Genomic DNA, 13,166 nt, shown 5'->3' with positions numbered 1-13,166 from the left:
ATATTATTTAATTTTGTCATGTAAGGGCATTTGGCACACCAAACACTAAAAACCCACCAACATCAAATATTCCAAATGCCAAATAAATTTGTCATTTGTTACAGTATCATCCTACTATTAGAACAGTACGAACAACACTACTGCACACCCTTGATGCAATGGTCACTTCATAAGTATAAGTGCTTGTGGAGTGTGGGGGTAAGGGCCAGAGTTCAAGTCTTTAGGAGGGAGCTTCACACACATATGCACTTGGATTAGGTTAGAGTAGAAATTTTATCTTATACAAAAAAAATAAAAAATAAAAAGAACATTACGGACAATCATGCTAAAAATATTTATTACTATTTTATTAAACTTTTATCTCTCTCTCTCTCTCTCTCTCTCTCTCTCTCTCTCTCTATTATTTGCTAAGCTCACAGCATTGTCAAACTCACCAAATCGTTCACCATTCATTTGGACCACCCACCTTTAGATCTCTCTCAATTAGCCGGTTGTTATTGTGGTGGTGGTTTTTTTTTTGGTTTATGGGTTGTGGTGGGTTGGTTTTGGTTGGTTGTGGTTACAATAGCGGGTGGTGGTTGAGTTGATTTTAGGTTTTGGTTACAGGGGTCGGTGGTGGTTGGTTAATTTTAAGTGACAACGGGTTTGCAGTAGTGGTGGATTGTGGTTGTGCTGGTAGTAGAGATTTCAATTTGGTGGAGGAGAGCTGTGGGTTTTGTATTTATTGTAGGAGTTTTTAAAGGTTATTTTAATATATTGTATATATTATTTTAATGTATTGTATGGAATAATAGAATATCTGATGTAGATGAATTGTAAAATGGTATATTAAAATAGATAAAGATAACTTTTTGATGTGTCAAAATTGCATTTTTCACTACAACAAAATTTATTTTCAGTGACGAAAAAATTCATCACTAAAAGTCCAGTTTTTCGTCACTAAGGACCTTTAGTGACGAAATTGGACTTTTAGTGACGAAACTCATTTCGTCACTGTAGCCCCGTCACTAAAAGTCCTGGTGACGAAAAATTTCGTCACTAAAAGTTCGATTTGATTTTTTTTTTTAAAAAACTTTTAGTGACGAAAACGTTTCGTTACTAAATGTTTTCCTCACTAAAAACACTATTCAGTGACAAAAATATTTCGTCACTAAAACTATTTTTAAGAAAATCCAGGCACATATAGTGACGAAAATTTTCGTCACTAAAACCATTTCATACAAAATTTTGCTATATTTAGTGACGAAATTTTTGTCACTAAAACAATTTTTTGTTACTATATTTGTTACAAAAAAATTCGTCACTAAAACTTATTTTCTGTTTTTATTTTTTTCATGGCTTTTATATTAACCCGTAACCTGTCATTACACTATTAAAACCTCATATTTGAATAACACATTTATTTCAACAACACATTTATAAAAAAAGATCCATACATTCCATAAGTAAAAAATAAAACAAGTATCCAATTCAAACTCCTTCCATACAAGTATACAATAATTGTTTGCAACACATACAATAATTCAAGATGTTTTATAACAATACAAAAAGTATAGCATAGTATAATTTGAACTAACGGAAGATGTCCTCATGCCTCTTGCTTAGCTCGTGCCTCTTGGTCCCTAGCTCACTCCTCTTGGTACAATTGAAGCCTTCTAAAACTTCATGTACTATTGGAATCACTGCTTGATCATAAAGATCTCTTTGTTGAGTTAAGGGACCAAAAACCTAAATATTACCACAAACAAAATCTTAGCATCTACCATCAAATATGAAACTAGATTCTCAAAACTAACATTGTTTAACATTTCTGACATGCATGTTCAAGTTTTTTTTCTTTTTTTTTTGCTAACATTAAGTGGGGGAGGGAGATTCAAACTCAAGTTCTCCTGCCTCTATAGAGAACTGGACAATGTGTCAATGCCGCTAAATACAAGGCTCTTGGTGACATATACATTCAAATTATAGGACTCTCTTATACTTTCCATTTCAGTGTTCGGATGTAAAGGTGTACATGGTGGCACATCATTTAATATTTTATTCCTACTACACCAAGGAATGAATACTTATTTTAGAGGACAAGACACCATGCACACCAATAAATGGACATTTTCCATTTCAAAGACAAATGAAGAGGACCCTTTTCCTGGGAAAAAAAATTACTTAACAAGAACATGCCTCTTTACCTACTCATTTTACCCTTTTCTATCCAAGTTTTATGTATATAGCCCTTACATTAGATCACCTTGAAATAATGTGAAACCAAAGAATCCCCATAAACAACTAATTGATCTTTGAACCTTAATTCTTGAAAGCAACAACCAAACAATTATAGGTAAATATTGAACCACACTTTGAAACAAACACCCAAATGCCAAAACATCAAAATCTAAGTAAAACCCAATACCCTAATTGTGAAAATCTACTCATCACACTTTAACCCTCCTTAAAAAGTTCATACAATTTTCACAAATCTCAAAAATCTACTTCCCATATCATATATATACAAACTAATTGAAATGAATGGAAGTAGTACCTAATCTACTCATCACATTTTAACCCTCCTCAAAAGGTTTATACAATTTTCACCAATCTCAAAAATCCAACACAACCCACCTTATAACACTATGCAAGCCACCCGCTTGCTCCAACACAATAACCCACCACAAAACCAATCACAAACATCACAAATATAAAGTGTTTACAAGTATTGAAATCAATTAAAATAATATTCATCACATCTAATCAACAAAGTCCATTCACATTTGTAAGAAATTAAAAACACTCCTAATATAAATTTAAACCACCTTATAACATCATGCAAGCCACCCGCTTGCTCCAACACAACATACCACAACAAATCCAATTTCCAACATCACAAGTATAGAGTTTTATAAGTTTTTAATTAGAATTTACTTACTTTGCTCAAGCTAAGTTTACAACTTTCAGAAAAAATCCAAAGTTACTGCAAACAATGTGTATTTAGTCTGCAAAAGAAAAGTTAAATTTATAAGTACAAAAGTTAAAGAAAAGTTAAACAAGTAGATAAGACAATAATTAGAACCGCCAATGAAGAAAGATTTTCAATTAAATCAATCAAGCAACACAATACAACAAACAAGTAATCTTTCCCTTATTTTGGAGCAAACACATAAGTAATCACCCATTGCTGTTTCAAAAACTAAGTGTTGTATATTTACTTCCATACTATTGTAACACTGTCAGGTACTACATTGTTGTATTGCATAGTTTCTCTATGTGATTCAGTAATACATTCCTGATTCCATCAAAGTTAAAACAAATGACTACTCACATAAGCAATTGAAAACCATTACAAGCATCAACTAGAAAGAATCCAGGCAAAAGAAAATATCTAATAACTTAGTTACCATATCTTTCTCCCAACAAAACCAATCCATCCCAAGTAATTCTGGATCCTCAAATACATCAAATAATATTGAAACTGAACATGCACACAGATTTAATCCATTGAAGGAGTTTAGTACTTACCATCATCCTCCACTTTCACATAACACGTGCCAACCCCTACATAAACTGATACCTAAAACCACAACATCAACAAAAAAATTATCAATTCTCAGAATTTCAACAAAAAATTAAAGAAACAAAAACAAAAACAAAAACAAATTATGTATTTCCAACATGGAAAAACAAACTCAAATTTGGAACATTAAAAAAAAATTAACAAAAAAATCAAACAAAAATTAACTCAAAAGAAAAAAAAAATGTAAAAAATACCCATTACACGAACTGGTGCGTTGCAGGTTGTGGTGGGAGGCGAAGGATCACCGAAAGCGTCGCCAGATGGTGCAAACTGAAGCGTCACTGGATGGTGCGAACTAAAGCATCGCGAACATTTTGCGAGCTGAAGCGTTGCGATCGGCGCCAACGGCGAGCTGAAGCGTCGCCATCGGCGACGCTTTAATAGTCGCCATTGGTGAGAACGGCGACGATTAAGCGTCGCGATCGGTGTCGATCGCCAACGGTGACGCTCAAGCGTTGCGATCGACGTCGATTGCCAACGGCGACGCTCAAGCGTCGCGATCGCTATTGGCGATCGACGCCGAGCATTGGCGATCAATGTTGATCGCGACTCTTCAGCGCTGGCGATCGGCGCCGATCGCGATGCTTCAGCGCTGGCGATCAGTGCCGATCGCGACTCTTCAACGCTGGCGATCGACCCCGATCGCGATGCTTCAGCGCTGGCGATCGGTGCCGATCGCGACGCTTGAGCGTCGCGATCGGTGTGGGTTGGAGTCTCGGCGTCGCCATTGAGCTTTATCGGCAATGGTTGAGCTCAACGGCGACGATGTTTGTGGTTTGTGTTTTTTTTTTTTTTGACCGAAATGGCTCTGGGTTGAAATGTTTTGTGGCTTTGGGTTTCTTTTTGGTGTGCTGGGTATTGTAGGCTTATAAGTCTTTAGTGACGAATTCCAGTTTCGTCACTAAAGACTGAGCTTTGTTAAGATTTTTAGAGACGAAAATCATATTTCGTCACTAAATCATACTTTTAGTGACGAATTGTGATTTCGTCACTAAAAATATATAAGTGCAAAACTATTATTATTTTTAGTGACGAATATTTTTTGTCGCTAATTCTTCTTTATAGTGACGAAAGAATTTTCGTCACTAATACTATCCATAGTAATACCTACAGTGACGAAATATTTCGTCACTAAAAATTTCAACTTTTAGCGACGAAATATTTCGTCACTATAGATTAATTAACCTCGCGCCAAAGTTTCCCTCTACTGGCGCTCATTTTTCAAATCACAATAGCGACGAAATTTATTTTTTGTCACTAAATGTTATAATTTTTTTCATTATTAGTGACGAAATTCATATTTCGTCACTAAAGCTGTATTTTTAGTGACGAAAAATATTTCCTCACTAATTTTCGTCACTAAAAATACATTTTGTTGTAGTGTTTTTTACCACAACTAATATTGATTCTCATATAATTAAATCCTCTAATTGTTTTATTTTATTTTTTTTCACTTCATTTCAATCCTTGTAACTTTAACATGTTTTTAAATTAATCCTTCTGTCCAAACCGCACTCCTCAAAAATGATATATAGTTTAAGTTTCGTGAGTTTTAAAAATTAAAGAAAAAAAGCTACAATGAATTTTAAAAAATAAAATAAATACCTAAAATCAATTAAAACCCACACAACATCACTCAAGAATCAAGAGACACTATTTTGGTGATGGAGAAAGCTGAGGGTGCAAATGGAGGAAAAGCACCAAATCGAAACCCAAAATTGTCATCCAAGTCATCTTCATTATTAACTTGTAACATTTAGGGTCTGTTTGAATATCGCTTATTTCTTAAAAGCTGAAAACTTATTGCTGAAAATACTGTAGCAAAATAATTTTTAAATGTGTGAATAATGCTGTGGGATCCAAATTTATATTGAAATCTGTGTTTGAATGACTTTTTGGTAGTATTCATGAGTCCCACAGTATTATTTCAGCTAATTTTTACATTTATTTACAATACTTTCAGCAAAATAGGTGGATCCCAAACAAATTCAAAAAATTATAAAAAAGTTAATTATTTTTTTATTTGTGAGAGAGAGAATTTTGACCTATGATGTCCACTTCTAATGATAGCTCTTTATCATCAAACCAAGATGACAATCAGTTTTTGGTATAGACAGAAATTGAACACTAAATCTCTTATACAACTATTAGAGACTTTACCAATTGAACTAACTGGAATCCACATTTTTTATTTGTTTTTATTTTTTTAGGAAAACTCAATACAATTTTATATTTATAATATCAAACTTTTTGGTAGGATAAGTTACAAAGGATGATCTAGAATAAAGGAGCTGTATCACCGGCAGGTAAATTTAGCATAGCTGATTGTAATAATGAACTAGAAAAAGTGTATTCCGTAAGCTAAGTCGAAGCTTGATTCATACGCCATCACTCTCGCTAAAGTAACTGCGGTCTGTTTCTTTCTTTAGTCTCAGTTATAAAAAGACGGTATCAACTGCCTTTTACTTTCAATTTTCATTCACGTTATTATCTTTCCCCTTTCCCAGATCAAAATTGAAAAACCATGTTGATCTCTCAAACTCAAACTGAGCTTGGTGCTTCAGCTACTCCTCCAGTAACTCCACCACCATCCCAACAAAGCTTTGCACTCTCACTTTCACAGAGAATGCAAAAGGACACTTGCTTCCATTGCCGTCAGCAAGGCCACTGGGCCAGAGATTGCCCCCTCAAGAAATCTCAGCCCTCCACCTCTTTCTCCAACGGTCTTGATCTCCCCCACTTTCTTTGCCCATGTGGCCTCGGATTCTGTCTTGTTCGGGTTTCCCATTCCGACAAGAACCCCGGCAGAAAGTTTCTCACTTGCCCTGGCATTAACGTAAGATCAAAGACACTCTCTCTCTCTCTCTCTCTCTCTCTTTTCAATTTCCAATACTTTCTGATTATTTTTTTTTTGCTTTTGTAGGGTAATAAATGTGGGTTTTTTATTAAGTGGTGTGACGAAGTGACAACTGGTGAAACTAGCAAGTCTCCTCCTGAGTGTGTGTATCCGTATCCTAAGTGTTCATGTGAAGCTGGAGTCTGTAAAAGAATTATGCTGAATAGGAGCCCAAATGCGGGTCGAAGCTGCTTTGTCTGTCGAGTCCCAAGGGTATGTCCTCATTGTTACTTTGGATTTCCTTAATTAGATTCCAACTTGAAGTTGTATGTACGTGGTGGTTCTTTAACGTAATTCCTGTAGCTAATTCATAATTTCTGGATTCTTGTGTGGTTGCTTAACTATATGGTCGTACTCGTACCCCGTGTACAAAACTCCCACTTTTGAAGACTATGGTTGCTCAAATATATGACATGCACAGAAAATATTGATTTAAATAAGTTCACCAACTCATAATCTCATAGTATAAGTCACACTAAATTTGGGTCTTTCTTTGCCATGGCGTGTCATTTGTATTGGTACAACAAAATATGCGTGCGGGATGCTTAAATGTAGTTTGTTTCATGTTCTATTTTTCTGATTGGCACTTGTCATGGAATTTCATTTGCTTCAAACAATTGAATCATTTGATAGTATTTGATTCATTTATCAATTACACTCATGTCTTATGTACTTGATGACAAGATAAATTTTTTATGCCAAAAAGGGAAACTCAAGATCAAGAACAGCTGGGTCTATTGTTGATGGCGTGATTAATCCTTCTTGTGCTCATAGCTGTATTTTCCATTTAACACACATTTCCATTGATCCACCAGCAAGCTTAGGCATGGGGTACGCATTTGCACAAACTGGAATTCAATCATCTTATAAATCATTAAGCAATATTTTGTGATATAAGTTCTCTCAGTATGCAAAATGCAAACCACGTGGTACTTTGATGATTTTAATTTTGGCATTAAATTTTGTGAAATATATGGGCCAAACATATGATCTTGTTCAATTCCAACTACACATACATCACCTTGTCCTTAAACTAAGACACATTTAAATAAACTGAGTAATTGGATAGAGGTTGATCCGATGGTGGCATTTCAGGAGAGCAGCCTGTGTATCCTTTTGTAGCATTTTAAAATCTTGGATTTGCCATTTTTTTGCGTGTTAGTTGATATCTGATTAATGGACTGTGGCTTTGAGACAGGGTTTTGGAGCTTGTTGTTTCCTCCAATGGGAGGATACTCAAGAAATTACCACAGTGAATGATATTGCAGATGAAAGCAAACATGAAATATATGCAAAGACTACTTTGAGAAAACGTCCATTTGATATTGACTTGGGTGATTCAAGTATTGAGAATCCAAAAAGGATGAAGTTTGATTCACTGGAGATGGAATGTCCTCAACATTTCCCACCTGTCGCGCATGCATGTGAACTTTTTGGGAAAGAACAAGAACCCCTCATGGAGAGGGGCGAATGTGATGAAAGCTCAGATAAAACTCCCTCAAAGGGTATTGAGTCCTCTTCAAATCTGCAAGGCCTACTAGTTATGCTGGAGGCTGAGTCGAGGAGTCCCATTATGAAGAAATCACTGGTAATTTCCCATCTACGGTCTCCGTCTCAGATTTGTCGCCGACAGGCAGAGTTCTGGAGGCAGATTACTGCTGCTGGAGACACATCTACTGCAGGTATTTACTATTTTCTTGTGTATATCCATGTATCTATCTGTATCTTATACTTGATGGCCAAAAACAAATCTTTGTCTTATATTTGATGTTTCTCTTGCTGCTTTTTCTTTTAGCTTACTTGCCACACCCTTGTCTCTTTTTTGTGTTAATCTTTATTTCTTCTTCTTCTTTTTTAAATGACAGATTGTAGCAATCAAATCTTAGGTCTTCATATTACGGGTTGGCTAGGCCGGCTTGCTTTCCCTCCTCCTAGATGTTTATCGGTTCTCCTACCACGGTGTTTCTTTTGCTGTAAGTGTGGTCTTACACTCCATTTCTTTGTTTTTTTTTTCTTCCTTTCACCTTTGGTTATGACTCCAAATTCTTTTTTTTTTTATAGGTTTTTTCCCTTCATTTGATCCCATGTCCGTTCCTCAAGATAAAAATGTGTCTAATTATGAATGCTTTAATTACCTGCCTCATGGTCCTTTAATTGTTGAATTTGATGAGCCATCATCACAAATATCCGGTCAGGATGCTCAGGCTTTGTGTGATGTTTCTCTGGAAATGCCAATTGCCAAGAGTCCTCCTACTATGTCAGAAGGCAGTATAACAACGTTAAACATGGAGGTTCTTGAGCAGACAGTGTTGGATGTCCAAAATATGTTTCTTGCCCATCTAGAGTCCATGGCACAGGAAGCGGAATCAACTTTTAATGTTTTGGATATTTTATTAGTCAATCATGCACCTTTTCATGAGCTAGTGAAGAAATTCATTGTCTCTGCATCATCACTAGCTGACAAAGAAAAGTCAGTCAACCAGGAACAATCTTTGCAATCATTGATTGAACGGTATCATAGTGAGAAAGTTAGATATGATGATATTTCTTGCATCCATGCTGAGACAGAAACTGCTTTAACAGCCTCCAATCGTCACCTTGTATCACTTCGTGAAGAGGCTTCCTGTGTCAAAGATTTGCTTCTTCGAATTGAGAATCAGTTGTCCAGTTGTGAGGCTGAGACAAAGGAGCTAGAGACTCGTTTGGGCAAGATTTCTAGGAATATGTTGGAGTCCCAAAAGAGTTTGCAGGCTGCATATGGGGAAGCAGAAGAGGCACTGAAGCTTCATCAACTGAAATTCTGTCAGCAGAGGGAGCAAATGCAAAATGCAATCATGGCAGGGCTAGAGTTAGTAAGAAGTAAGCTTCGGAAGTGATTTTATATTAACCTTTAAAACAGTGTAAAATATGGCATGATGCTAATATAAAAAAATGTAGATAGTGCCACTTATTATTAGTAGTGTAGGTTGATGTGTCCTTCCCCTTCTCTCCGAGCAGAAATAATTATAGCTCAAGATTTTTTTTTTTTTTTTGGTAATTCAGGGGATTAAAGAAACAAAACAATCTTAACAAAGGGTCTTTTGGACCACCAAAAACAGGGGAAACAATCCACATACATACACAAAAACCACAGCACTGAGTCTGAGACAGAGCAACACTAACAAAGTCAGCAAAATCGAAGTGAGCATCAACTTATCCTTGCATCTGCTATTTTTCCTATATTATTCCGGAATTAAACTTGCCAAAAAAAAAAAAAAAAAAAAAACCAAATCTTTTTAAATTCTTGACCAAATATGTGCCATTGGGCTGTCTAACTCCAGAGGAGGGTGGCCCAAACCATGGCCCAATATGCTGACCCAAACGCCACCTGTGAGATTCATTGTAAAGCAAAAACATACAAACTCTTTTCACAATATTATTGTGATTTGGGATCAGCAGAAGTGCATTTTACACTAACAAAAAATTAAAATGACAATACGACCAAAAATTTCTAACATAGTTCAACTTGTTTCAAGCCTACGAGCTACGATCCAACAAAAAAATCCACTATCAATTGTAAAGATCATACCCATTCTTCCAAACTATTTTTATAAAAGCACAAACATAAAATAACCCAAATCCCTATGAGCTTGTTTGGATGTAGTGAGTTTTGAGTGATATCACTCAGTTTTTTGTTTTCATCATCCAATTCATGTGGGTCCAACGGAAGAGCACTTGTTTAGATGAGTTTTGGATCATTGTTTCCATCACTTAATTCTCTGATTTTTAAGTGATGAGTTATGGAAACTGAAAACACATTTTAGTTGTTTTTAGTTTCCATAACTCTGTTTTCAATGACATTTTCGTAATTAAACATACATTGAGGGACCCACTAGTCAAGTCAGCCGTAACTTTTGACTTTTTTTTTTTTTTTCTCTCACTAGGTTCGGTGATTATTTTATTTTATTTTTTCTCACTGGGTTCGATGAGTTTGGGTATTGGTGGTTCAAGAAAAAAAAAAAAAAAAGTAAAAACTGCACCAAGTGATAGGTATGGGGCCCGTAAACAGTTGAAAAATATTAAGTGATGACAAGTGAATGATGGTGCCAAACGAATGGGGTGTATGGAGTTGGGGTATTTTAAGTGATGAGTGACCATTTCTTTTAACCAAACAAGCCCTAATACTCCCACTAGTGCTCTCACGCTAATGCACTTAACTACACAGTTTTTTTCTTTTTCATTTTTATTTTTTTTGAATGCTTTTGTCTTTAACTACGTACATATCAAAGCTACATATCAATGTATTTATAGGGGCTATTGCATTTCCCTACTTAAAAATAAAATAAAAAAATAAATAAGTGCAAAACTAGTACTCCATAGGATTAGTGCTCTTACCAATGTTGAAAATAACACTTAGTGCAAGTTTGGATACAACGTTTGCGTCCGTGCATTTTTAAGTGGGTCTCGTGCACTGTTTACGGGACCCACAAGTATTTTTTTAAACAAAAACAACTTTAAACTTGGGTCTCACAACACTATTCACACATTTTAAAATTATTTTGTTACAGTATTTTCAGTTTTTAATTTTCAGTTTTCAGCAATAAGCAGTATACAAACATACCATTAATACACCGCCTTGTTATTCTTATAAAAAAAAAAATTGCACAAAAAAGTCAAAGAATTTACAATGCAAAAAAACTCTACTCACTAATTAGGATTGAGATCTAGGTATTGCACCTGATGCAATAGCTCTTAATGGCTAAGATTAAGAGTTGAAGAAAAAAAGACTTTCAGTCTCAACTATTGAATAAATAAAGTGAGAAAAAGTTAAATTATGAAAGTCAAAAAGTTAGAAAGATGTAGAGCCCAAAAGTATAAATAGGAAAGTGGTAAAAAAAAATTTTGAGTGTAGAGGGGATAATTGCTCTAGGTGCAAATGCCTAATCCCACTAATCCCATATACAAACTCTAACACTATAACTCTTCATAGTTCATAAACATCCAAATATCATGCTGTTTGTTCCTTGTGATGGTGTCTTTGTAAAACCACCGGAGGATGGACTGGAGGCGATAGACTTGATTATGTGCAAAGTTAAACATAACTAGAAGAATATTACTCAAAAAAAAACAAATAAGATTAAAAAAGTAGTTCATCATATATAATATAATTTAACATCAAATACAACAAAGTCAAATCCATAACATGCAGCCTTTATTTTCCAAAGTTCACATCTCTCTTTTCTATCTTTCCCAAAACAAAGTGATATAAAAGAAGTAACATAAAAAAGAAGAACAAATGTTCACTTATCACTCTCTCTCAAAGTAACACCATCACCACCAAAGTCCCAATTCCCATAACAACAGTCATAAATCCAGCCCTTAATCCATGAGCATAACCAGGATTTGGTGAATTTGCTGGTGTCAGTTCCGGAGAAGTATTTGTTATCGAAGTGTGAAGGCTATGTTCTCCATTAGACAAGACATCCACAATTAGCTTCTGACCTCTTTCATTACGTTTCCCCTCAGACCCACATATGAAATAGAATGGTCCTGAATGGTTCAACTCAATCTTGGTCATGCCCTCCTTGTATTTTTCAATTGGCTTCGCTTTGTTGCAACTCTCGTAGTCCTCTTTTGTCACTCTTAGTACTGAGTCAATTTTGGGGTCATACTCAAAGACTGTGTAGGCAAGAAAACGAGGATGCATGCAGTAGTGTTAAGGTAGAAAGAAGATGCAAGAAATAAAATTAAAAATAATATGGAAAGTAATAAAAAATAAATCAATAGAAAGATGCTGATTCATGATAACTCGATGGATTGCATGGCCATCATGCTAGTAACACATCATTCAAATTTCTGCCCTAACAACTTGAACTAATTTAGACTGTAAAACTGTGAATGACTCATTAAATTAGAGAAATTAGCAGAAAGATGTTAATGATAAAATATGGCACACAGCAATGTCCGGAGAAAAAAAAGGAAGTTCCCTTCTCTTTTATCCAGCAATTCTCCTTATAATTTGGAGGTAATTTCAAAATCAAATTCTAAATTTTAAAAAAAGAAATTAATTAAAACATTAGACTATTTAAATTATTTAAACTCTCCTCCTTTGAGTATTATTGTTAATTAAAATTTGAAAGTAATGAAAGTAAATTGCATAACATTTATTTGATTTTTGAGTACCAAAAGACCCGTAATATAAACATCACGTGGTATTTTATTGGGGAAAAAAAATCACATCTTTATTAAACTTTATTTATCTGTTGGGCTTTTTCAAAGTTTTCTTCATAGTTTATACAATTTGTTTTGGGGCCAAAGTAATATATGTCATTTATATGGAAGCCACTTTTTTATGTTTAAATTGAAACATTTAGAAAGTTTAAGTTTTAATTAAGACTTTTTAAAATCACCTCCAAATAATAGGGAGAATTACATAATCTATAATCCATCGAGAAAAGTTATTTAATAGTGCACGGATACAACTTTTTTCACAACTAATTTTACAATTTTTGAAGTGAGTGATAGAAAAAAAAAAATAGTGAGTCTAAGTGTTAGTTGTATTTATTACTCATAATCGATCACTTTAGTAATTATAAAATTATTTATGAAAAAAAAAAATTGTCCTTAGCATTATTGGCAGTTACTAAGAATTGAGATAGAGAATTACTCGTGGTTTTAAAAACCGGACCGAATTGGCCGGTTCAACCGAAAACCGGCCTTTAATCC

The 13,166-nt window shown here is 34.7% G+C and overlaps 2 protein-coding genes and 1 long non-coding RNA gene across 7 annotated transcripts in view; 1 reads left to right on the top strand and 2 right to left on the bottom strand.

The window, feature by feature from the left end:
* LOC126714483 (uncharacterized) overlaps positions 1-9,486 on the top strand; it is an 85,673-nt gene extending 76,187 nt beyond the window's left edge. For 2 of the 5 annotated variants that reach the window (XM_050414648.1, XM_050414647.1), the window contains 3 exons: positions 7,660-8,143; positions 8,327-8,434; positions 8,523-9,486. In XM_050414648.1, the coding sequence (XP_050270605.1) occupies positions 7,660-8,143; positions 8,327-8,434; positions 8,523-9,337 (1,407 nt within the window). In that variant the 3' untranslated portion in view covers positions 9,338-9,486. Of the gene's footprint in view, positions 1-5,956; positions 6,402-6,488; positions 6,675-7,659; positions 8,144-8,326; positions 8,435-8,522 lie in introns of those variants that run through there. The other 3 variants (XM_050414644.1, XM_050414646.1, XM_050414645.1) reach the window with 3 other exon arrangements.
* On the bottom strand, positions 1,509-3,870 carry LOC126714486 (uncharacterized). Its single transcript, XR_007651612.1, has 4 exons — positions 3,760-3,870; positions 3,511-3,562; positions 2,921-2,987; positions 1,509-1,728 (listed from the first exon to the last, which is right to left on the bottom strand). It is a non-coding gene; the product is annotated as an uncharacterized LOC126714486 (long non-coding RNA).
* A 2,271-nt stretch (positions 9,487-11,757) lies between the features above and the next one.
* Positions 11,758-12,147, bottom strand: LOC126701942 (early nodulin-like protein 1). The gene has a single exon (XM_050400405.1). The coding sequence runs from the start codon at positions 12,145-12,147 to the stop codon at positions 11,758-11,760; it is 390 nt and encodes a 129-aa protein (XP_050256362.1).
* Between the last annotated feature and the right edge of the window lie 1,019 nt (positions 12,148-13,166).

This window comes from Quercus robur, chromosome 2 (genome assembly GCF_932294415.1).
Source record: "Quercus robur chromosome 2, dhQueRobu3.1, whole genome shotgun sequence".
In the NCBI taxonomy this organism is placed as follows: domain Eukaryota; kingdom Viridiplantae; phylum Streptophyta; class Magnoliopsida; order Fagales; family Fagaceae; genus Quercus; species Quercus robur.
This window is presented reverse-complemented; position numbering and strand designations above follow the sequence as displayed.

Coding starts and splice junctions, on each gene's coding strand:
- LOC126701942 (XM_050400405.1), bottom strand. CDS start 12,147: ATGCATCCTCGTTTTCTTGCCTACACAGTCTTTGAGTATGACCCCAAA.